At 35.5% G+C, this 27,013-nt stretch overlaps 1 protein-coding gene across 6 annotated transcripts in view; it reads right to left on the bottom strand.

The window, feature by feature from the left end:
- Positions 1-27,013, bottom strand: part of CCPG1 (cell cycle progression 1) — a 56,438-nt gene that overhangs the window by 19,252 nt on the left and 10,173 nt on the right. For 3 of the 6 annotated variants that reach the window (XM_073877035.1, XM_073877036.1, XM_073877033.1), the window contains exons 2-9: positions 20,373-20,441; positions 17,848-17,968; positions 15,968-16,044; positions 14,906-15,107; positions 10,811-11,062; positions 9,621-9,647; positions 6,174-6,295; positions 1,526-2,934 (exon numbers count right to left, since the gene is read on the bottom strand). In XM_073877035.1, coding sequence (XP_073733136.1) covers positions 1,526-2,934; positions 6,174-6,295; positions 9,621-9,647; positions 10,811-11,062; positions 14,906-15,107; positions 15,968-16,044; positions 17,848-17,968; positions 20,373-20,432 — 2,270 coding nt within the window. In that variant the 5' untranslated portion in view covers positions 20,433-20,441. Of the gene's footprint in view, positions 1-1,525; positions 2,935-6,173; positions 6,296-9,620; positions 9,648-10,810; positions 11,063-14,905; positions 15,108-15,967; positions 16,045-17,847; positions 17,969-20,372; positions 20,442-25,835; positions 25,904-27,013 lie in introns of those variants that run through there. The other 3 variants (XM_073877034.1, XM_025884533.2, XM_073877037.1) reach the window with 3 other exon arrangements.

A 27,013-nucleotide genomic window follows, 5' to 3' on the forward strand; every position in this document is an offset into this window, starting at 1 on the left:
TGTCTCCTTCCCACTCCTACTATTACCCTAGTTCAGATACTCATCAGCTCATGTCTGTATTTTTTCAAAGACCACCGGCTAGCTTCTAGCTTCACTCTTTCCAACCAACCCTCCACACTGTTGCCAGTGATCCAAAATGCAATGAGGCAAATCCTTTAGCACAAAATGAGGTCCTTCAGATCTTCACAAAAGATCTGTATCTTTTCTGGGCGCCTGGGTGGCTCAGTTGGTTAAGCAACTGCCTTTGGCTCAGGTCATGATCCTGGAGTCCCGGGATCGAGTCCCACATCGGGCTCCCCGCTCAGCAGGGAGTCTGCTTCTCCCTCCGACCCTCTTCCCTCTCGTGTTCTCTGTCTCTCATTCTCTCTCTCTCAAATAAATAAATAAAATCTTTAAAAAAAAAAAAAAAGATCTGTATCTTTTCTTTTCATACCCCAGCACTACCTTGCCTCCTTAAAGTGGCCTGTCCACATCTCCAAATCTACGCAAATTAAGTTCTCTTTGAGAGAGAATATCCTACTCTATCTGCTTAGCAAACTCCCAATTCACCTTCAAAAACCAATTTAAAGTTCAGTTCAAAACCACCTCACTCCTGAAGCCTTCCCAAACATCTCCAGGCTGAGGCCGCCATACACAATGTGCCTCCAACACCTCCATTTCATTTCTTTTATTTACCTAACTCTCCAAAAGCTTGTGAGCTCCTTGATGGCAAGAATTTTTCATGTTTTGTCAGGGCAGCCTCACAATGTCTTGCTCATTTAGGCACTAGATATTTAAAGACTGAAGACATCAGAATCAGTCTCATTATTTTATAGACACATTACATTTATTCAAAAAAGATAAATATAACTCAAAGATAAAAAGTAAAGCTAACATTTGAAGATTAGGCGAGTTTCATGTTACAGAATATAAAGTTGATAAGCAATAGATATTTTTAGAAATTATGTATATAAAGCACACACATTATAACTTGTGGCTTACTAAATTTGCCTCTACCTTTATGAACAATAGTAACTTATTAAGTATCATAATTTAGTTGGTAAATGGAATAGACAAATAGGGGGCCAATCCAAATTGTTACCTATGAGCTCTTCCGATTTCAGAGTGAAATCTGTATTGTTCATCCTAGCTTCCCAAAGTGAGTAAATAAATAAAAGACCAAAGAAAAATCATTTCACTTAAAACGATTATCTTTTCGTATAAACTAGAATGAAAAACAAGAGGCTAAAAGAAGATTTGCATATCCTTAGCTCATTTTTAAGGCAGAAATTAAACTATTTGCTCAAGTCAAACTGATCATATGAAATTTTCAGTTTGTAGTAGCTACTAACTTAAAATTGTATCTTTCAACTTAATTTATTCTAAATTCTCTGGCAATAAAGTACTTTTACAAATAGCACTTTTTTTTCCTTTACAAAAAGTACTTTAAGGATAGTAACATTCCAAGATGTTAAAATGATAAAAATGCTACCCAATCTATAAATGTTAAAAACTATTATAATAACATGGTGCTATGTAAACCGACCTGGGTCCATATGGAGGGGAAAGAGTGTGACCAAAGAAGTGTCTATATATATATCCATCCAACTTCTCAAACACTCCATCATTATCTACTTGATATTCCTTCATGTCTTTAAGATAATCTTTAACATCATTAACAAAGTCAGTGAAGAGCTTCTGATCATGTATAAAGACACCATTTAGGAAAAACTTATTGATGAATTGATCAAGTTCTTTCCAATGATGAAAACTATCCAGTTGTTCTAATAAATACCTTTCAATTAACTGTCTAAATTCATCTATCCTTACAGGATTCAACACTTTCATATTAAAAAGGTTAATGGATTCCTGTTGAGCACATTCAAATACACCAGAACAAGACTTTCTGAAAGAATCATAATTTTCACTACAGTCATGCTCGGCACTGCATTTCTGTGAATTTGTATTTTTTCTAAATTCTTCAAAGTGAATTGGCTTTTCTTTCCTTCCCTCTCTTTGCAGAGTAGGGCCTTTATTCTGGTTTTGTGTACGTGCCTTATACTGTGGGTGTAAATATTCACTAAAGACTGTTGTTGGTTTTTTAGCTGCTGCTTCTTTTGTGGCACTAAATCTTTTATTGCCCTTTTCATCAAAGATATTCTTGGTGGTATCTTTGAAATGCCTGAAAGTGGATTTAACTGAATCTGAAAATTTTTTCAGATTTTCTTTCACAGCTTCTTTAGCCTGTTTAATTTTTTCTTTATGATGCCTCACAAATTCTTTGGTAGAATTCTTCATGGCATCAAATGTTTCCTTAACTGAACCCAAAAATGTTTCCTTTGATTTATTTTTAGCCCTGTGGTTTCCTCTGCTCCCTTTCTTTTTTCCATCGGTTTCTTGTTTTGCATTTTGATCTTTTGCCTCAATATACAGTCTTTCCCACAAATCAGAACGCTGCTGTTCAAAGTTTAGCTTCTGCTCCAGCTCAGTGAGTCTTTCCCGTAAGACTTCTATTTCCTTTTTTTCAGTCAATACATTAGGAGAGTCTGGGTTGCCATATGACTCACTCGAGCTTAACTGCTGGAGTTCCTCCTTTAAAGCCATGGTTACTAGTCGTTCTCTCTCCAGTTCCCTCCTCAGCATCTTTGCTTCTGCCAAAAGAGTCTCCCTCTGATTAAGGAAGCTGTGTGTCTTCAGCTTTTCTTCTTCCAGATGCTGCTTAAGTTTCTGATTTTCTGTGACTAATTCAGTACCTGTCCCTTTATCTTCCAATATCCTAATCTGTTCTCTTAGTTTCCTTAACTCTTCCTGTAATAAAGATAAGGCTTTTTCTTCCTTCTCCAGAGATATTCTTAAATACCGATTTTCTGTATCAAGGTTCTTTTTCTGAGTTTCAAAGGACGTCTTCTCTTCTTCAGTAAGGGCCCAACATCTTGCAAGGTTTTCCTTCAAAGACTAAATTTTTTGAAAGAAGAATGTCAAATACTTCATTTAAAAGCTCAATTCAAATCTTTAAGACATAATCCTATGTAACCAATACTCATAAATTTTTAGTATCTATTTCGGCATAGACTATCCTTTATGCAGTATGTATATATATTTGTAGAGTATATATATATATATATATTTCAATACATAAATTTCAGAAAATACAAGGTTCATATGCAAGAAAGTGCACAGCACAGAGCTACATCAAAATAACAACAGCACGCTGGAAGCATTTAAAAACTGGAAAAAATGAACTAGAGCCTGGTTTATCCCTAGTAAGATTTCTAAAATAGAGCTAGGGGTACGTCTGATTAGTGTTTATTAGTGATTACTGATTATTTTCCATAATCATATGAAAGCCTTAATGGTTTCTAGGCCCACTTACAAGTCAGGAGAAAAGGAGACCGGTCTATCTTCTGACTACAGAACTCCAATCTCTCCTGAGAAGTCTCCTAAAGAGAATTTGGGCAGGACTAAAGGCTTCTCTGACCCTTGGGTGAAGGAGATGATCTTTTATAAAAAGGAAAATTATAAGCTAGAGATGACCTGAGGATTCAAAAAATTCTATTTATATTCTCGGCACTCTTTGAAAGGAAAACATTTCAATAATCTTAGTCCTATCTGAAAGATCTTTTTTTTTTTTAAAGATTTTATTTATTTATTTGAGAGAGAGAATGAGAGATAGAGAGCACGAGAGGGAAGAGGGTCAGAGGGAGAAGCAGACTCCCTGTCCAGCGGGGAGCCCAATGTGGGACTCGATCCCGGGACTCCAGGATCATGACCTGAGCCGAAGGCAGTCGCTTAACCAACTGAGCCACCCAGGCGCCCCTATCTGAAAGATCTTCACCCTGTGCAAATTAACATCCCAAAGTAAGTTCAGGTAAGTCCTACAAGTTCTCTCAGCACTTCTTAGAGGACTGAATCTTGGTAACATTTATAACTAATTTCTCCGATTTCAAGTAATTTTCTGAAGAGAATATCACCAGATTAGCAATGTAACTCTGAAGTAAGCACCCTTGAAAGAGAGGAAACCATGTTCAATTAGTTTACAAAATTTTGCTGCATTTCAAAATAGCCTTGAATATCTCTTTCAACATATATATTTGTAACAAACTTTCACCAAAACAGAAAGAAACTAAACAATATGCTTAAATAGGCTAATGGTTATAGATATTATCCAGTCAGTTAAAATACGTTATATATAAATCAGCAAATGATCCTAAAATTTTACTTAATTTACCACAGACATTACAGTTATCCCATTTGAATCAGACCAAAAAATCGGGTATATAGAAACAAAAGAAAAATGTCCTTTAGTAAAATGACAGTATTTCCACTTGAAAATAACCATCTGAAATGGATAGTTCACTATCTGGTTCATTAGTCGTCAAAGAACAAATTAAAATTTAAAATTTCACAATAATCAGGGGTGCCTGGGTGGCTCAGTCGGTTAAGCATCCAACTTGATTTTGGCTCAGGTCATGATCTCAAGATCCTGAGACTGAGCCTCGAGTTGGGGCTGAGCGTGGAGCCTGCTTAGGAGTCTCTCTCTCCCTTGCCATTTGCGCCCCCCCACCCCGCTCATACTCTCTGTCTCTCTCTAAAGAAATTTGTTTTAAAAATTTCATTATAATCATTTCATCTGGAGAGAAAACAAGTTTCGAGTACCCAACAGAAGTGGACCATGGACACTGGGGAGGGTATGTGTTGTGAGCGCTGTGTATTGTGTAAGACTGATGAATCACAGACCTGTACCCCTGAAACAAATAGTACATTATATGTTAATAATAAATAAATAAATAAATAAATAAATAAATAAATAAATAAATGAATGAATGAATGAAGTGGACCATGGAGTAGTACAGACTAATGTAGCATTATCTTTAAATGCAAAAGCACAAGGGACCACAGAATGACTGGAGGGTATATTCTGCATTCAGTAAACTTCATAATCTTGAAGTGCCTGATAAGCAAATCCTGGCAGGTCTCCCATGAAGCTTCAAAATCCAAACCACATTTAATAGCTGGAGGTAAAAGGCCTACAAGAACTGACTCAATAGAGATCTATGCAGAGTCAGTCTCCTAAAAGCCAACATTATCCTATGGAACCAGAAACATGGTGGTGAAGAAGAAAATGCCTACTCTTTTTATAACATCCTTTGATCAAGGTAGGAAAAACTACACTATTTACAAATAACATCCGTAGTCCCAGCCTGAAAAAAGACATAATAGAGACGTCAAGTGGGATTCTGTCTTCTAAAGAAATATAATCATAACCCTATAAGGAATACATCAATTGTGAGGGAAATTTGGGGGAATGGAAGGAAAAAGGAACTGTTTACTTTTCTACCCTGCGTTTTTTCTACAAGCCCTATACCCTTCTTGTGAAGAACCAGAGAGGAGACCAGCAATTACACTGGTCCTCATAAACCCACACAGGTGTTAATGGACAGCACAGTCCTGATGGTATTACGTGAATTTAGGGAGGCAAGTATAACATGCTCTCTTTTCCATCACACCCAACAAGAAACTGAAGAAAAAGTACTGGCTGATTATTTCCCTTGATCAGGGAAAAATCTTAGAGAGAGGCTACAAACTCTCCTTTTTCTCACAGACTGAAAATGTTTTGCTAGTTCTGTAAAAATAATGTTAATAATGTTTTCTATATATATTATTAATTAAAAATAATGTTAATTATAGTAGTTAGAAATAACATCTTTGAAGTCAGATAAATTCAGCTTTGCCAATTGCTAGCCTCGGAAAAGTTAACTTTTTTTTTTAAGATTTTATTTATTTGACACAGAGAGACACAGCGAGAGAGGGAACACAAGCAGGGGGAGTGGGAGAGGGAGAAGCAGGCTTCCTGCTGAGCAGGGAGCCCAATGCGAGGCTCAATCCCAGGACCCCAGGATCATGACCTGAGTCAAAGGCAGTCACTTAACAACTGAGCCACCCATGCGCCCTGAAAAGTTAACTTTTTTGAACCTCTTTCCTATCTATGAAATGAAGCTAATACTTGCTTAATTCACAGGGCTATGGTAAGCAAGAAGAGAAATACTGAATGTGAAGTACTTGGACATAGTAAGTAATCAACAATTACAGCATTATTGTTATTGACTCACTAATCTGCTTTGTACTTGTAACTGAACAGTCCAATAATTATTGGCTAACAATTCTTTTTTATAAAGTTTGTTAGTAGTACATACCTTATAACCTATAAAAGATTCTTGTTCCTGTTGACACTGGGAAAGATAATCCTTCATATCATTCAGTTCATCTTCATGTATCTTTCTGACTAACTGTTGACGCTTCTGAATCTGAATTGTGCCTGAAAAATGAAAATTTTTATTAGGGATACACACACACACACACACACACACACACACACACACATATGAGAAATGTTATGGTGACCAATATTTTAAAACATATAATAAAACATTTAATCTGTATATATTTGATTAGTCTGGATAGGATCATTTTAAGGCCAGCATTTCACAGTTCTATATAAACAAAAGATTAAGTAAAATCTCATGGTGTCATTCATCAAATGGTGGTGGATGGATGTTAATATAAATCAGTCCAAGTAGGTTAATATATATACTTTTTTTATTTAGCATACACCAAGGGACATTTAAGCAGTTCACTATCCTTTTGACTAAAACAAGCCAACGTACGTTACTCTTAAAAAAATTTAAAAAGCTTATATAATATTTTTAATCTTACTGTATCGAGGGCACTCAAGTTTGTTGTTTTTGAGAGATTGTTGCGGTACATAAAGCACTGTCTTCAACAGGAAAAGAAACAAACCATGGAATCTATTGACAGGATGTAAGTCAATAAGGAAAAATAAGAACGTCTCTTTTTTCTCACTATATTTTGCCTAGTAAATGATGTAACACAGCCCATAAAGTACAAGGAAAAAACTGGCTGTGATTACTCACTATTCTCACAGCCAAATCATTTAATAAGAGTTCTGCATTAGTTAGGTCTGTACTAGAGTACCATCACCCCCATCCCTGCGGTGATAAATCTTAAACCAACTAGGATTCCCTATATTTTCACCCTAAAAACTAAAATATTAATTTGCCAAGACATGCTGTTCACATGCTGCTACATGCTTCATGCATGAGAGAGGAAAAACACACACACACACACACACACACACACACACACACACACACACACTGAATCAAAAATAAGGCAAAAGGCATTTGGCAACCTTGACCTTAACATCTACCAAGTGGCATACTATTATTATTAAGATATCACAGGATTTTGTAATGAAAGGATGTAATGATAGCTTACTATTTCTTCCCCTACTACTAAAAAAAAATTAACTTTCAATTTCTTCAGTAATCTTGAAAAACACTAAAGAAAACTTTTGCCAAATTACAAACTGTTACCAGCTATGATACTCTTTTGTTAAGGTTCCCTTCCTCTCTTTCAATTTTCCAATTTATAAAAGCATGGCAAATTCGTCCTCAATATTACTCAAAAGAATCTCAGATTTTTTTAAATGTTGAAAATTCATTTTCAGTTCCCAGAATAACAGAAAACCTCTTTCTTTTCAAAATGCTGACAGGATGAATTCCTTTACCCCTTGGAAAATAACCTAAAACTATGTGTTGAGATCTGAATTTGCAGTACTATCACATAACATATATTGGCTCTGTGGCCTTTATCTAATAACTATTGGGGCTTTTTTCCCTACATCTTTAGCCGTCTAACTATAAAGTGTTACCACCCAAGGTACAATCTTTGGCCTTCTTGTCATGTCTACAGATCTGCCTATCTTAATCATAAAAACCCAGTTTTTGTTATCACTGCTGTAAGATTTCTCTTCTGAGTCCAATCTTACCAGAGCTTCTGGCCAATACATCCACCTGCCTGTTTGGGCACAATTTTGAGGGAGGCTTCATGAAAAAAATCGAACCTTAACACCTGCCCTAAACCATTCTAGAATAAAGTTGGATAAAAACAAACCAAACTGGGGCGCCTGGGTGGCTCAGATGGTTAAGCGACTGCTTTCAGCTCAGGTTACGATCCTGGAGTGTCAGGATCGAGTCCACATCAGACTCCCTGCTCAGCAGGGAGTCTGCTTCTCCCTCTGACCCTTCCCCTCTCATGTGCTCTCTCTCTCTCTCTCATTCTCTCTCTAATAAATAAAATCTTTAAAAAAAAACAAAAAACAACCAAACTGTGTTCACCATCTATTTATCATCTAGCAAAACTTTCCTAGAAACACCCCCAATTCCAAAATAAAGCAGCTAGCACACTTCTTGGAATTTAAAAAGTAAACCACCGATATCACAAGTAACCTGGCTCAAAGTTATGTTTTCCATTACTTCAGTGTCCCTTACGTCACTAACCTTCTCTCCATCCCCATCTTCACTATAATTGTAAACGCCCTGGCCCTGATCAAATAGTAGGATTACAAACCCTCTTAACTGACTGTCTTAATTTTTCCCATACCATATGCCTCCTTGCTCTTTTCCTCTAAAATTTCCATGAGGTTACTCTATAAATCAAACTCTTACCCAGATTCCAAGATGTTCTACAACATAACACCAGCCCACGCACTCCAACGTTTTACTCCACTATTTCTATTTTATCTACTCTGCTGTAGTCCAGTCAGTCTTCTCCTTGCTCCCAAACCCAGCAAAGTTTACTTTCAGGTTATCAGGTTCTCCATTGCTGGAATGCTCCACTTTCCTTCTGCCTAGCATAAGCATAAGACCAGACTCTGCTCAAATCCTACCACCTCCAGGATGACAGTAAGTATAGCTTTTGAGCTATGATTCTTTTCTGTGCTACATAACTCAGCACTGTAGATATATTGTTACAGTGTCTGAAGAGCCTTAGCCTATCAATACTTAAAGTAACTCCATGAGAAAATTGAATCAACTGAACTCCACTGTTGATTTAGAATATAGATAGCCTACAATGTAAAGAAAGCATCAGGAAAACAGGTGCTTCACACACGAAGATTTTTTTTTTTTAACTTTTATACCTGAAGCAGTACCAAATACCTGTAGTAATCTGTTTTACTACCCTCAATCCTGCTAATTTTCCCCTCCTTCTGGGATAGATCTGATTCTCCAAATTTATAAAGAGCTGAGGTTGGCGAATGTTCTGAGTAATTCACTTAAATAGTATGTTTTTGTTAAATAATTAGTAAGCAAACGATTGATTATAGAGTATGCAATGACTAACTTCACGGTGCAAGAGAAATTCAAACTGGCTCTGAAATCAATTCAAAGGAGCTCTTAAAGTGTTGAGATCAGTGCCAGAATTAAGAAAAAAACGTGATGTCCTTTAAACAGTGACCTTGAAAAACTAACAGTTTTTATATGTTCACTGAGCCAATCTCATCACCATGCAAAACTATTTCATATTACCCAGGCTTTTCATATTCTGAAAAGATAATTTTAAAAGTATAGGAAAATGTTTTATTAGATATTATCATTAAATTTTACAAGTAACCAAAATTTTTAACAGAGCAGCAATTTCTCAATTTTGAGAGCGCTCCTCTCTATATTGTTCTACAAAATACTTAAAGGTCATGCAATTGGTGGGGTTTTAATGCAATCTGGATCAACATTAAATCACTGTCCAAATTTTTTAGTAAGAAAAAAAGATTAAGATGAGACCTTCTCCTCTGTTACCTCCATGTTTACCTGTGGGGAAAAAGATCACTCTCAAAAATACATTCATACATTTGTTCCAGCTAGATAATAAACAAAAGTAAGCATATTATTTCAAGTCAAATCTCATTACAATAAACTTCAAGGGAGGATACGAATTATAGTATCTCAATATTAAATTCAAACAGGCATCCACCAGGAGTCTAAAAGCTCATTTTTATCAATATAAAGTTAAGTAAGAAGAAATACATTTTACCGACTCTGACTTTAACAAGTGTTGATTGTCTTAAGTTTATTCTAACATTAAACTATGTATGTTTTTAATGTATCTTTTCCACAAATTAACAAAGGGTACATGTAACTCTTCAATTTTTGCACAAGGAAGACATTGTTGAAAAGGGGAACTAACAAAACAGGAATATTCCAAAAGTTAAATTATGGATCCTATCAGCAAAAACCTAGAAGTACTTCATGTATGGCAAATTTAAATTTGTAAAGTTGACAAGATCTAAAACGTTTAAGTGTTTTTTCAAAATTCTAATACAGAGTGTGTGAATGAGTGTGAAATGTTCAGTTCTCAAACAGTCTAATCTTTGTACAAACAGACATGTTAAATAAGACTCATTGATTAGGCTCCCCAGTGAAAAATTATACCACATGGAATTCCTTCCTCTTTTCATCCAAGACGCTTTTAAAGGCTTTGCATTAAAGATAATAGACATAAACACTAGTAAGGATAATAACAAGCAAAGTTTAGGGGCACCTGGGTGGCTCAGTCATTAAGCATCTGCCTTCAGCTCAGGTCATGATCTTGGGGTCCTGGCATGGGGCTCCCTGCTCAGCGGGTAGCCTGCTTCTCCCTCTCCCTCTGCCCCTCCCTGCTGCTTGTGCTCCCTCGCTCTTTCTCTCTCTCAAATAAATAAAATCTTTAAAAAAATAAAAAATAAACAAACATGCATGCTAAAAATCCCTACATTTCTTAAATACCACCTAACCTAAGGGAAAACAGCTTTGTGAGTGAGATAGGTAGCACTATCCCCATTTTCCAAATGAGAAACCTGAGGCTCAAATAGATTGCAAGCTTTCCAAGGACATATATTTAATGATGACACTAAAAACAGATCCCAGAATTCCTCTCTTAGCCAAGTGCCCATACACACCATTTGTTTACATGTAACAAATTTTCAAACACTTACCATAGAAATGTCCAAATCCCATGCTGATTGCAATCACCAAAGCAAGTATAACACACTTATTGAGACCACCGCTGAACTGGCGTTTACACAACTCCTTAGAGGGTTCAGTTTCCTGTTCGGGGAGTAGCCGTTCCTCAGATTCTGAACTAGAAACAGTCTTCTTCCTAGCGCGGCGGCGTCTAAAAGCAGGACTAGGCTGATGACTGGTTTCATCACTACTTGATTCATCGTCGCTAGGCTGGGATGAAAATACTATTTTAAAAAGAAAAATGTAAATATTAAAAATTTTAGAACAGCTTTTCCAATAAATATGATTTAGAATAATCAATGCCATCCCTACGTGCCCTTTTACATAAGACAGCCAAAAACAAAAACAACACAAATAAAAAATCAAGTTTTCAGGTTTATCAACATAAAGCCAAAACATAAAAGATTTCAACTGTGATACATAAGAATCTATTAATCATATTCTGTGCCTTTGAGGGTCTAGCTGGTTTTATTTTTTAAACTTCTCTTATAGTTTACACTGTTAGAACAATCATTCTCATAGCCTATTAAATTTCTTTGCTATTAGAGCCATAAACAGATACTATTTCTGGAAAGAAAAAAAAACTCTCTTCATTCAATTTCAAATAGACATAATTTAAGCTCAACTGTTTAAGGAACACAGGGAGGTATATGAACAGTTCCTGTGACTTACAAAGTACAATAACTACCAAAAGTTTTCTTGGGTGTATCTGGACCCTAGTTTCATTTCCATCCTTTGAGTCCACAATCAACGTTCAAAGCACTATAGTTTAACACAGGTTTCCAGAAGTCAGATGAGCCCTTCCCTTCGACTGCCACTCTTACTAGAAGGTTATGAATTTTACCCTCTAGTAAATATGTCAGCATGAGGAAGTGACACAACAGCTATCTCCGATAGTAAGGACTAGTCTGGTGCTGCTCCTTTATGAAAAGAACAGTAAATAACAACAACAAAAAAATCCGTAAGAAATCTTAAGTCCTGGCAATATATCCACTAACAAAATCACCTTCAGTTTTTTTCAAATGTAGAACTTGTTAACACTGTTCCATCAATCAATAAACTACATGTTGACACCGAAAGTTAGATGGCTCAGTAATAATTTCCACAGGCCAGTTAGAAGGAAAGAAAAAAAAAAGCAAGCACCAAAGGTAAGGATAAATTGTGAACCTCAATTTGATACAAAGAGCTCCCAACAACAAACATACATGCTTCAGAAAAGCAAAACAGTTCTTCAGACGACAGGCTATCCATGCCACAGGAAAGCTGGTGACTTGGGGCAGCCAGCACTTTTTAAAGATGGGCCATAGAGGATTCAGTTAACTTTCACACCGACAACAACACACACAAAGACAAAAAGAACTACTGAATGAAGGAATAATCCTAATATTTAGAGATACAAATGCCACTGAGTAATCTTTTGGTCATGCCCCTTATGCCCATCATGTTTATCTGGTTATTCTTGATCACTAGTTTTTCCCAGATGCCATCGCCTCAGCTGTGAGGTTACATTTCTTGGACAAAGAGAAAGAAAGGAAGACTTAAACAAAGCATTACATAATACAAAGGCATTCAAGATCATGGCTGGAGGTTTTAAGATGGGTAAATGTAAAAACAAACCATTTGTCAAAATTCCTTAAATAAATTTAATTCTATGTTAGCGTACTACCTTCATTATGATTCTAAGTAAACAAGCTGGCCTAATCCATATTAATAAATTAATATCCTATCTAATGCTTCCATCTTTTTTAACCCATACATCCAATAGCTAAAATATTTTGATTTTTAAATTTCTTTCAAAGCTTAATTTGGCCCATAGTCCAAGATGCAGGCAAGGCAAAGGCATGCAATAAGCTTAGCCGGCTTTATTACAAGATCAATTTGAACACCAGTTTAGAGTATCAGAGATGACAACAGTTATCTTTAAAGCACTAAGTAAATAGTAAATGTGACTCGGCACACTCAGCTCTAGAAAAGCTGATCGGATTTAGTCACACCACCTTGGAAAGCGAGTTGACTAGGAACATGGGGTTTCAGCTGATCATCCCATCCCCTTATGCATTCAGGAATCTTCCACAGCTTCTCCCACCACCTTTCTTTTGTGAATAAACAGGAAAAAAAGATGTATAAAGCTTTATTATAAAGACTAAAAAGGAAAAAGAGAATTGAAAATACTTATTTTAATTATCACTCAACATTGTTATTTGTATTCCATCAAAATTGAACAATCACGCCTTTTAAAAAAAACATATATGCAATACGAACTTTTCCACAACTACCAACTTTGCTTTCTTGGGGGAGAGTCCAGTACGGGGGTAGTGGATAGCTTTCTTAAATGAACAAAGAGTATATTGCCACAAGAATCTAATTTAGAAGAAGAAAAAACTTGAAATCCTACAGAGATGGAGAAGAAGGGAAAGGAAAAATCAAAATACCCAGGCAATGGGTAGTAGGGGATTAACAAACCAAAAAATAGGTGAGAGAGAATGAAGACTCTTGGCAATTGATTTATATATTTTCAATTTTTTAAAATTATTTTATGTAACACTTTCTTTACTGAAATAATTCATTTCTTCAGGACAAACAGCAATGGATAAAGATACTCCTAGTAATATTTCTCTTAACTGAAACTGTAAAATCCCCAAGAAGTCCAAGTTCAGAAAGGAGATAAAAACCAGAATAATGCGCTCTGGAGTGTCCAAGTTCCTGAAAAAATTAAGTTTGTAGGATCAATTTCTTAAATGTCTGCTTGGACCCTTCTGCAATACTCCTGCTTCAATGTGACTACTTTTTCTGGCCCATGAATATTCTCAAATTAAACCAGCATCTATAGTCTTCCAAAAAAATTAAGGAAAGAAGGAAAGAAAGAAGACTACCTGAATACAGCGCGAATCCTGGATTTAAACAAATAAAATTTGATAAACAAAAAAGATTCTAAAGTCAATCTGTTAGTCCTCGTAATAAATACACTATATAAACCATTCTGGCAAAGGCTGACCACTGAGAATGCCAGATGAGTATTTAAATATTTGAATAAAGTGTTTTTAAGCTGTTTATAGGCAATCTGATACACTAATTGAAAATAACTTGCCATTAAATGAGATAGGTAAAAATCTCTACTTGACATTTTATTAGCTTGAGGTGGAACAACCAAATTCCATTGTCTGATTCTTGCAAATATAAGTATTAAAGAATGGTAAACTCTAAGAAAATGACCTGAAATAAACACGTCCTTATTTTTGCATCAAATGAGGAAATTTTGGAATCACTAGCAGTGTTCCAACTTGTCTTTCTCTCAATTCATCCCTGAGTTACAAGGGTTGGTTAATAACTGTGAGTTAATGATAGCTTTGATTCTTTTATTTCCCAGTAACTTTGTGTCTAAATATTTACGTCCACCTTGAAAGATGTTATATACATCCCTTAAGCTGAGTCAAAGAAATATAGAAAGGAATTAGCTCAGGAACTCACATTTTAACCTCCAAATCATTGTCTGAACAGTAGGCATTAAGTGCGTTAATAACATGATTTAAAATAGGCACAGTTTCATAACTCAATCTAAAATGAAAGATACAAAGGTCAGGGGCTTTGGGATACTGAAGTACTGCCAGCTCTTTGAACTCTGTTTAGCACATTAAGTAGCATTCAATAAATGTTTGTTAAATAATTAATAGTTGAAAGGATCTAACAGACTTCAATAAGAAGCTTCTTTCACAATTTCTAGAATATAAAATTTGTACCATTTTAAGTAGAAATCTTAACTTTCTCCTGCTTTTAGTTATAATGGCTCAATCTTCCACCCTTAAATATCTAAAATATATCAAATGCATTTCAGAGTGTTTCAGATAATAACAAAGCTCCTTGAAGATCTTTTTTCATCGTTTACTTAATAAAAGATGGTATTTATTGTTATAGCAATTCTGCTCTAGGACCTACAATCTAAGAAAACACTAGATAGAACAGCAGATTTTACAAAAAATCTCAAATATATTAAAAACTTGGCCATTATATAAAATGTGGTCATAGGAGACCTTGAGTCTCTATCAGTGTATTCTTTACACAGCTCTTACCAGTTTCTGGCTGGCAGAATGTGTACTGGCTGCTGGAAGAAGAGCCCATGTTAAAGTCTTCTGGACTCTGTGCTTCTTCAACAATTAGAGCTTCTGGATTTCCAATTTCTTCTAACTTAGGTGGCTCAAGGGTAACAATATCAGAATCATCACTGACAGTTCCAAAATAGACATTGTCTTCAGATGACTTTTCTTCTTCTCTCTGAGGAATAATTTTAAAGACAGTAAATTTAACAATTATTTAAGACCCTTATATTTTCTATGTAGCTCAAAGTATACAACAGTACTTAAGTAGTATGGTAATTTTGGCTTAAAATAAAAGATAGAGGAGTCCTGCCCAAAAGACAAAGATTACAATAGCAGGCTCATCTTTTAGTATGAAAACACCATCAAACCCCTTGGCGATTCTCTCAGAATTAGATCAAACTAATCCTTGTAGGCATTAGATCAGTGTGCCTAATCACTGTAGGCTGCAGAAGTTGACAAACTCACCTTTAAAAACCAAGGAAAACAGAAAAAGAGAGGATTCATTTCTCACTAATTCCATGGGTTTATTTGAGCCTAACTCTGTAGTTGGGAAGCCCATAAGACTGATTACAAATTTCTCTGGTTATATAAGTAATAAACTTCAACAGCTATGCCATGTAAAAATCATCTCGTTTTATCCAGAAGTCAAGTAAAACATCAAAAAACAAGATTTAGTTTGTTCTCAAATTTAAAAACGAATCCTTTTTAGATAAACCCTAATAAATTAATTTCTCAATATAATTCAAGAATGCAATCTCTTTCCCAAAAAAAATTTTATTAGAGAGTAAATGAATAGAAATTACTTTTGTAATTACTTTGGTAAATTAAAAGACATCTCACTTAGGAGTTTGTAAGACAAAAGCTAACTCTAATCATAAAAGTGACCAATCTGTGGAATCAAAATTTTTAATAAAAGTTGTTTATAATTCAAAGAGGAAAAGAATGCACAACTAGAAATGGAAGCTTAAATTATTCCTTAGTATTCACTAAGGAATATTGCTTATCGTATGTCCACAGAGTACAACACAAGTTTACCTCAAGTGCTGACTTCGTTTCCTCCAAAGCTGGATAAGCAGTTTCTCCCATTAACACTGTGCCATTCTGGCTACTCTCTGATATAAAGCAAAGATCAAGTCAATCAATTACGCTCAACTGAGTTTTTGTAGTCCACACAGATTATAATCTGAGTACATAAAATCTAGTCCTAATTTTTTAAAGTGGATTTAATTAAATATCACATACACTACCATTGCTAAAAAGTTCTCTGGCAATTGATTTATATATAGTATTTTCAACATAATCCCAAATGTCATTTTTTAATTATTTTATATAACACTTTCTTTACTGAAATAATTCATTCCTTCAGTAGAGATAGCAATAGATAAAAATATTCCTAGGAAATATTTCTCTTAAACTGAAACTGCAAACTGTTGCTAAAAAGATCTCTGTATTTCAAATATCTTTATTTGAAATTGTCAGGATAATTTTAGATACTGAATTCATTTAGTATCTACTAAAAAAAAATACATAAATCTCTAAGTAAACATAATCTCTACTTTACAATACCAAAGTCCTGAATCCAGGGTGTCTGTAAAAACCTGTTATTATGGAAAACCAATTTTCAGACATCTGATGGTACATTTCCTGAATTTCTAAAAGTAGCACTATTCTAATGACTAGTAACATAAGAAACAAAACTATAGCTTCAAATTATGAATTCTTTGCAATAAAAAGGACTATATAAAACAAGGATTCAAAAGAACACAGAAAAACAAGAAAATGTCACTATAGCGGAGATATTTTATAAGAAACTCCTCAAAGAAAAAAATGTACAAAAAAACTAGAGGTCATAAAATTATATTTTTAATGAAAAAGGCTATAAAATTAATTGAAATTAAAACAATATGATAAACATAAATTTTATGCATAGCAAAGAACACACACCAAATGCTAATAGCAGTTACTGCCAGGTAAAAAGAACTAAAGGTGACTTAAAATTTTTTTTGCTCATCATTTTTTTCTGTCATGAATGTGTATTTTTCTCATATAATTTAGCCCCTCCAAAAAAACAGAAGAAAAAACAAGAAAAACTACCCCATTTGTATGTGTTACAAAGTCCCTAACAGCATATTAATCTGAAATTAAGACTCTTCAACAAAGATGGACTTGGGTCCAAGGACTCCCAAGGAAGTTTGGAAGTACTTTTACATATGTGAGTATGTGTATTTCTCGGGAGAAACCATCCACAACTTTCAGATTCTTAAGGAGATCTCTGACTGATCAAAGATGAGAATCACTGTTCAAATGAGAATAATCAATACATAGGCTGAAAACAAGATTAACAGGTATAATCTATCGTATTTCTAGCTATGACACATCCACTTTATTCTCCTGAGGAAATGTTCTGTTTACATTTTAATGCGGTTTTTAAAAAAAGTTTAAGAGGTAATTTAAAAATGAAGAGTACAGCAGTTAAATGCCTTTTACCACCTCTAATCAAAAGTAATTTGAAGTGTGATGATAACTAGAGAATCTGAGTTTAGTAAATACCTTATGATTATTTTGTATATCACTAGTCTTAATCATTAATTAATACTAATTACTAATACTAATCATTAATTAATAATTAATACTAATCTATTACTAGATTAGTAATATTTAGTTACTGGTTACACTTATAGTATGAAAGAGTTATACGGAGGCCCAAATATATACTACAGCTGCAAATAAGCAAACCCCTGGGCAGGTTGGTAACACTACCTAATCCACACTAATATTCTAGTCATTCAGTGACCTGATCATTTAGATTAGCTAGAAAGGCTGCCCACCTAGAAAAAAGGCAAGATTCATACTGTCGTTCATATATCCTATTATTAAAAAAAAAAAAAAAAATCAGACTCTTTTTAGTATCTTACCTCCCTGCTCTGACTGCAATACTTGTTGCTCCTCTTGCTCTAAAGATGTACATTCTGGAGCGAGCTCACAGCTGTTACTGGCTGTACCATGTTCAGAATTCACCATCTCTATATCAGACCCCTACAGAAAAAGCAATAATCAGTTAGATATCTATCAGCTGCTCAAAGCTGGATATGACTACGTGTAGATACTTCCACCAGTCAAAAGTCCTAGATGCTGCCATTCTCCAAAGGGAACAGTATCTAATCTGACTACCTTTTATTCAATTTAGTCCATAAAGGCCTATGGCAGTGAAATGGCAGAATGGAATCGCAGGCTTGGATTCTAAGAGAAGTAAGCCAAAAGTCAAATGCTCTACTCTATTTATAAGCCCAAGCAATAAATTTGATGCCAGAGGGTAAGTTTTTAAACTAAACTTTAGCTATTTCTATTATTTTACTTTTACTCAACATTTATGAAGGTACTATGCAAGGCACTTCACTATGTGTTATCAGGTATAAAAAGTTCAGATCCAAAATTCAAATTTACAGCCTATTCAGAGAAATTTCCACATGCGAATAACTATTTACTATGACAATGTAGAAATAAAAAAGTCTAAGGGCAAGGATTAAAATGAACCTATAGGATTAATGGAGTAAACTTTCCCTATAAAAGTTTATAGAGTATTCTTTATTCTTCCAAGGTTGTCCTTCCTACTTTGATGTCAGACTGTCTTCTGTGTAATAAAACAGTGGATCTTACAGTTTTTTCTCCTCATATCTTCATTAGCAAAATAAAGTTAGCCACTAAGCTCTTTCTGCTTGTCCCCATGCCCCTCTCCCAATCTTTTCTGTAGTTTACTGATTCATGTAATCGAAAGGTCTAAGTTCTCCTAATGAATAGAACTCAAAACAGCAAAAATTAAAAGAATTCATCAAAGGAGTAGGTTTTGAGTTGAATCCTAAAGAGAACTCTGAACGTTAAGATTCTGGGGCTGCCTAAAGTGGCAGGAAAATCACAGAAACAGGCAAGGTGAGGGCTGAATTGGGGACTACAGAGGAGGCCAATGCTGACCTAAAACAGAATGGTGGCAACAAGAAAGGAAAAGGGAACACATGTAAGAGACATTAGCAGTAGAACCTGAAAACTAGATACGGAAGGAAGAGGGATAAAAACACAAATATGATCTACTCTGTGACAAGATATCTCTAATACCGAATATTCTAATGACATACTTGGCTAAGCGCCAGAGAGGTTCCTGTCTTGCTTCACAGTGCAGAATCCCAAGTAAGACTCCCACAGCTTCCTTACTCCTATACTGTTAATTATCCCTGAAGGAAAAGTTATTGCTATGGGAGTTGATCTATGCTATGTAGAAAACACGTTAAAAATAGAAAAATCACTTATTAAAAAAAGAAAAAAGAAACCACCCCAATCTCAATTGGTACAGCTGCTATTAAATTTTCAAATTTTATTGCAGAAAAAAATAGCTTTTTAGCTAATGTTGATTTTAAGAAGACATGAGTAACTGTCTAAATCTTAAATTATCAAAGTCATTCTAAAAAATTACCACTTAAAATTTATATTAATCAAGGAAAACAAGTCAAGGCCTAAGAGATCCTAAAAACAAATAGGAAAACTATACATAAATCCATTGAAACTTTAAATAGATACAGATGATTTTTAACTTATTGCTTCTACTCATCAGTATTTTTATGATTTTTCCACAATGAACATATATTACCAGTGTGGAAAATAAATTAATGCTTATTATATACTAGTCATATAACATCATACTTCTTTAATAAAACTCTTTTGAAAGCCTTCTAGCCATAGTCCTTTTTCAATCCAGTTCTGTTAGTAACATAAGGTAGCATAACATATCCAAAGTAGAACACATGTTCCCCATGTTCCTTTCTGGTCTGCTTAAATGCAGGCTCTGATATTTTCTAGTTACATAATCTTGGCCAAATTACTTAACTTCTCTAAGCTCTAGTTTTCTCAACTACGAAATGAGAATGCAAATAATCTATACCACAGAGGTTGTATAAATTCTATGAAAATGTAGGTAAAAGTACAGGGCCTAAACAAAAATAAACCCTCAATAAATAATTTGCCTAATGTCTCAAAGCCAAGTAAAGCAACGTACAATAATGCAGAAGACACTGTCTCATGAAGAGTTTTCAGCAGTGAAGTTTAATGTGGGTGGGAAAATGTCCAAGCTATAGACCGTGGAACCTCAGGCTTCAATGTAGAAAAATACTGGCCTTCAAAACACCCAGGTGATATACTGTAGTATTACAAATGTCCTTATAGAAAGTATTAAATAGGGGCTCCTGGGTGGCTCAGTCGTTAAGCGTCTGCCTTCGGCTCAGGTCATGATCCCGGGGTCCTGGGATGGAGCCCTGCATTGGGCTCCCTGCTCATCAGGAAGCCTGCTTCTCCCTCTCCCACTCCCCCTACTTGTATTCCTTCTCTCGCTGTGATTCTCTCTGTCAAATAAATAAATAAAATCTTAAAAAAAAAAAAGTATTAAATAGCATACCTCATGATTGATGACAGTCCAACCGCAAGATGAATCACTGTCACTGGAATTTTCAGACATTTTTCAGGTCTATAAATACAAAAACATGTTGTCATGTTGGGTACATTTTTAAAAAGTTCTATAGGAAGCACTGTATGTGCCCAAGTACGAAATATGGCTTACTGCCTACTTTCTAGGTAGCAACTGAGACAACCCAACCATAGATTTATCATGCAGGACATATAACTGCATACCTGTATGAACAAACACAACCAAACTTTTAAGACATCCTCCTGAGCTAGAATAGTACAGACAGTCATACGGTAGGAATAAAGAAGCTGAATCTGAAAGAAAATGTAGGATTTGGCCAAGCAGAACTGAAGGGAAAGGAAAAGCCAATTTGACTGTGTGGGTAAATCAAGGGTTGAGAGACCAAATAGGGGAGTGGAAGAGCTCCCGGGCCAAGCAAAATGAAGTCTATTGTGTTGGCAACATGAAGCAATTGAGATTTTTCAAGCAGGGAAGAAACATGATCACAGTTTTTATGAAAATAACGGTATCAGCAATAAATACTTCACCTGAATTAAAATAGGGGGGAAAAGACCAGAGATGGTTAGAAACTTGTGGTCATTGACAATAATAACCTAAACTTAACCTAAACCTAAACTTAAGTCCTAAACCAGCACATATACTACTGGTCACTCTACCTGGTTTGTTTTCCCCTTTCTATCTGAAACTCCTATTTAAACTTCAAGACCAAGCTAATTAAATGGTATCTTACTGGCTTTGTTCTATACATTTAAGTCCTATAAATCCTTCTATTATTGTACATACACTGAGAACACATAAATCCAACTTGATAGTTGGTGTTCTAACAGAAAGTTCTACTGCAGACAATTTAATATGGAACCAGTGTTCAAATTAGAACAAGGTCTCTCATTCTCTCTCTCTCAAATAAATAAATAAAATCTTTAAAAAAATAAAAAATAAAAAAAATAAAAAAAAAACAAGGTCTAAATCTTCCATTAGTGATTCCAGAAAAATTAATGTTTTAAAAGGAGAAGGTGCTGGGGCACCTGGGTGGCTCAGTCGGTTAAACATCAGACTCTTGATTTCGGCTCCAGTTATGAACTCAGGGTCATGAGATCAAGCCCCACGTTGGGCTCCGCGCTGGGCATGGAGCCTGCTTAAGATTCTTTTTCTCCCTCTGCCCCTACTCCCCCCTAAAAATAATAATAAAATAAAATGAGAAGATGCTTGGTCACTAACGATATAAAAATTAGCATGTTTTCAAACAAATTATTCAAAAGCTAAAATAAGATATAAAGACGATTGTATGACTTTTACTGTCATGTTAGAGCACTTTCTAGTAAGTTCACCTGAAGTCATTCAATTACTTGATTTACTACTTATAAATGATTAGGGCCCATGCAGTTTATAACTATAAATTTAAAGGTAAACTCTTACAGTGCAATGTCTTCTTTCCAGTAGAGATTACCCCAAAGGCTAAAGTCTGCATACCCCACAGGGTATTAACCAATTTTTATGTCTTAGAAATTTTATTTCAGCATTCCTTATTAAATGGACTATATAACTCCCAATTCCTCATTGAACCAGTTTTATGAGTTTAAAAAAACCTTTTGATATGTTACTATTTGTACTTGAAGTCTTTTATAACAATCTGAAAATTATGGGTTAACATATGAGACTACATAAAGACTGAGCAGGAGGAAAGAATGGTCAAAAAAGGCTTTATAAATGAGGGTGCAATGTTTAAGACATGCAAGAGAGCATTTTTTTTTACCTGAATTAGTTACCAAAATTTAAAGAGAACACAAAATGTACTGTTTCCCCATTTAAAAAAAAATAAATAAATGATCCCTCTCCCTCTACTGTTCCCTCTCCTGTGCTCTCTCTCTGTCAAATAAATAAAATAAAATCTTAAAAAAAAAAAAAGACACTGGAAGGATTCCCCAAAAGAACAGAAAAAGCATTACAGAGCAAAAACAAAGGGAGAAAAAATTAAATATGAAAGTTCTAAGCAAGGCAATTAATTTAGTATGAGTTGAATATTAAAAGAAAATCAGATATGAATCTTTAAAAGTGCATGTATTAAGATGAGGAAGCAATCAAAGAGCCCTAGACCTGCAGGATACAAGCCATCAGCACAACACTCCCCAGAGAAGAGGAGCACCTATGTTTAACCAGGACTGATGAGTGGGAGGGAACAAAGGAGAAGGGAAGGGGTGAAAAGATTTTAGAAGACATGAAAGATTGTTTTTTAAAGAACCGAATAACCAAATATAGAGGAGGGAGAGAGTGTTGGTAGGATAACTCCCAGGTTTCTGGTTTAAGTGACTGGGTAGTTGGAAAACCCGTTCTATATGGAAAAAGAAGTGGGATAAAGAAAACTGGCTGAAGCCTAAAAGCATACTTTTTCATCATGTGAAAGATTCTAACCTCCTCTATAAGCTCACATTCTCACTGCTGCTCCATCTCACCCGAGACTTACCAGTGCTTTATTTTGTTAATAACCTTCCAAAATTTGTGGGTTACCAAACCCAATCAGAGATATTTAATGTCTATTATCTCCTATCCTTCTCTTGGTAATTTCCATTAAACAGTTTTTTAAACAGTTCCTAGCACTTGTTTTGTAACAAAGTAATCTAATAGCTCAGGTGATGAAATTAACAAAGACAACATTTCAAAATAAAGTTATATACATTGCTAAATTGGAACAACTTTAGCATATGTGAGTTTTTCAAATCAAGGAGCCCACTTAAATTAGGCCCCAGTTTAATTCTTTGTTTACTCAACTTGAAGGAAGACCAAGTTTGACATGTATCCCAAATGAGAAAAAGACTACCAGCCACAACACCAGAGAAACAGTTTGAATCAGTAAAATTCACAGCCCTACTAAAGAATTCTTTTAAGTCAGCAATTCTCAAAAAGTTGGGTGCACTGCAATTAAAGCAAAATTTTAAAAAAGTAAATGTCTGAGCCCCACCGTAGACACACGGACTCTAAAAGCTGCCATTGTATCTCAACCTCCCCACTTGTCAGTGGTCTTCCTGAAATGATAATTTTATATATTACTCCTTTAAAATGTTAAGATTTTCATACTGTCTTTCGGATAAAGCCCAAAGGCATTGTATATCTAATGCTTTGTCTCTAGCATCTCATCTTCTCTCCATCCATTCCCTCTCCCCTCATGATTTTGATTATTTTGACCAAAGGTAAATGCACAAACCCTTCCCATTTTAAGAGCTTCATTAATAATTTAGAAATATGCAGAGTTTATGGGAAGTTACAAAGGCATAAAGAATACAAAGTTCTAAAGCTGAGGGTACTTAATAAAGATTACAAACTTGAAGCATTTATGCTAGATTTAGGATAACTAAAACTTCACTTTGACCCAAAAATCCAGGCAAGTCTAACTCCTTATCCATTCCTGCTTCCACTGCCTAACCCAACTTCATTTCCCACTTCAATTACAGTGACAGCTCCCTAATGGATCTCCACCTGTGATCAATTCCCTTCCAGTCACTTCTTCAGAAGTCTGCCCACACTAACTTTATCCTAAAACATAAATCTGATCATTTAAACTACTGAATCACACTGCCTTCAGATAAAATCCAAAGTCTTAAGAGATTTCAGAACAGGAGACATTATTTAAATTGACTCTCACTTCAGAAGAAATCCTAAGGAACATTTCTTCACAACCTGTAAGATTTTATATATAGAACTCTATGGAACAGAATGATAATACATGATAATCCATGTAGTCTCATCTCATTATGAAGCTACTTACAGCAGCTGTCCAATTCCACATTGGTATAATCACATTCTTCAGCAGACAGGAGGCCTAAGGTGAATACCATTTTAAATTCATTCCTTTATCCATCTGTTCAACATTTATTGAATTCTTCGCACTTGCTAGGTATTGAAAATACTATATATCAATATTTAAAACAGATAGGAGTCTTGCCTCCTGGGGCTTAAATTCTATTCGTAGTAGACTATGTTGAAATTTATCTGAGCCCTGTGCTCAAGGAAAGCAAGGAACATTGAAAAATCTCCCAGTCCTGTTTTGTCTTCTGACAAATGACCAACTGCAAAGGACCAACCTGCCCTCACAAAATCCCAGTTAAAAGTCACTTCCATCCTCTTCATGATTCCCTTGTTTACTTGTCCCTATAAAACCCCTTGGTTTTCTCCCTGAGATGTTTCTCATTAATGAATTTTCTCCATATTGTAATAGCCTGAACTAAAATCATCTCAATTGTATTGTGCATTTCATCTTCCACACTGGAGACATTCAATAAACAATATAAACAGCTAGAATATACAGTGAATTTGATGGTTTATTTCCTACTATGGAGCAAACAGGAGGAGTACAGAAAATGCTGGGTTGGAGAGGATTCATTTTTAAAAACATAGTCAGGAAAAGCTTCATTAATAAAGTATATTTGAGGGGTGCCTGGGTGGCTCAGTCTGCCTTTGGCTCCAGTCATGATCCCAGGGTCCTGGGAAAGACGCCCACATCCAGCTCCCTGCTCAGCGGCAAGCCTGCTTCTCCCTCTCCCCTCACCCCTCTCTGTCTGCCTGCTACTCTCCCTGCCTGTGTGTGCACGCTCTCGCTCTCTCTGTCAAATAAATAAAATCTAAAAACAAAACAAGAAAGTATATTTGAGTAACTATTTGAATAGGTAAGGAAATCATTATGCAGTTAACTGGGGGAAGAGCATTTCTGACCAAACAGCAGGTACATAGTTGGAATGAAGCCAGCCTGCATCTCTGAGTAACAACAACGAGGCCCGTGTGATAAAGAAGAGTGGCCTAGCAAGAAAGTAGGAAGAGGTGAGGACAGAGCTAACAGGCAGGGGACGGACCATGGAGGGCCTTACAGATCCTAACACTTTTTAGCTTTTTACTCTGACTGAAACTAAAAGTCACGAGAATTATGAGGAAAGAAACAGATCATTCTGGTAGCCTTATTGAGACAGCACTGTGGTGGACAGCAAAGGCAGAAGAGGTAGGTCATTGGCAAAGCTACAATAATCCAGCTGAGAGATGATGGTGGTGTGGACCAGGGTGGTAGCTGTGAAGACAGTCAGAAGTGGACAGATAACACATGTATTCTGAAGGTACGGCTAGCTAACAGCGCTTCCCAAAATATTGAATGTAAGGTGTGAAAGATGACTCCTGGACTAAACAAATACAAAAATGAAACTGCCACTGAGACAGGAAGGCTTCAAAAGCAGTAGGTTCTGAAAAGAAAACTGGTGAACTGTTTTGGGGCATTAAATTTGAGACAGCGATTTTATCACATTCAAGTGGAAACATCAAGCAGGAAGCTGGAAACTGAACTTAGGGGATATGGGCTAAAGATGTAACTGTAAAATAATTTAGTTGGCAGTTGTCAAAAGTAATTAACACAGAACAGTATTAATTTTATCTCATAAAGTACAACTGGAGTGTTACCTGATATGATGGTGCCCCTCATCCTTCCTGAGTAGCTACATTTTACTATGGAAAAGGATACGGTTTCCTATCACCATATCTTCTAGAATTAGATATGATGAAGAAGAATGGGGGCATTATTCTCCCACACGTCCATAATTCCAATGTAAGCCAACCAATGGGCTGTCAGCAAAGGTCCCCAAAGTGCCACTGTACTATAAATGTGATCAAGAGGTGTCAGTCTAGCTAACTTTCAAGAACCTTTTTCTAAATGTTTTTCAAAGGCTCCCGAACTTTCACCTCCCCCTAAAGGGTATCAAAATGCCTGGTTTAAACCAGATTTCATTTTAAGAAAGGAAGAGAATCCAAGATCCCAAGTAATAAAAACTTTTAAAATGTCCTTTATACTCTATTTTTTGTCCAATAACAACCCTACAGAAATAGTTTAAATGAGACTACCCTAACCTGGAACATAAATATTACATTCATTCAGTCAGTCGGCACTTATGGATAGCTATGCTATGTGCCAGGCATGCATTATTCCAAGTGCTGTATCCAGCACAGCAGGGCGGCAGAACACCAGGACCTCCCCTGAAGAGAATTCATATTCTAGTGCCACAAACAAGCAGAATACGTAGTAAACCAGTTGATGGCAAGTACTGTGGAGAAAAATAAAGCATGAAAGGGGAAAACTGAATGCAGGGAATGGGGGGTGGATCAGATTTTTAAGTAAGGTTAGGGAAGGTCTCCTACCAAAATAGGAAGGCACCTATTTGTCCATAACCTTAACAGGGTAATGGCCCTCCTTAATTTCTGATCATCTCATGAGCAAAAACGATCTCCTTATTTTAATCTGCATTTCCCAGGTAACTTAGCGGGATTATACGTCTTTCCCAATGTTTATTGGCTATCCTTATTTCTTTTTCTGTAAATTATCTAATGTTCCTAGGTTACACTGGTCTGTCCCCTGCCTGTTACACTTTATTGATTTGTAAAGTTCTTCATAAACTGGCTCATGAAATAACTGTTACACTTATCACAAATATTTACTTCTAAAATGCTTCAATTTTTTAAAAATACCTTCTACCACAAATATGTTTTTAAATTTTATGCAGTCAAAGGTAGAGAATGGAGAACAGGGTGTCCTTTAAAACTCCTGTATTTTACATCTTGCTTTAGAAAGTCTTTCCAAAGATTAC

Source organism: Callorhinus ursinus, unplaced genomic scaffold (assembly GCF_003265705.2).
Source record: "Callorhinus ursinus isolate GAN/ISIS: 27379988/994484 unplaced genomic scaffold, GSC_fseal_2.0 scaffold25, whole genome shotgun sequence".
NCBI lineage: Eukaryota > Metazoa > Chordata > Mammalia > Carnivora > Otariidae > Callorhinus > Callorhinus ursinus.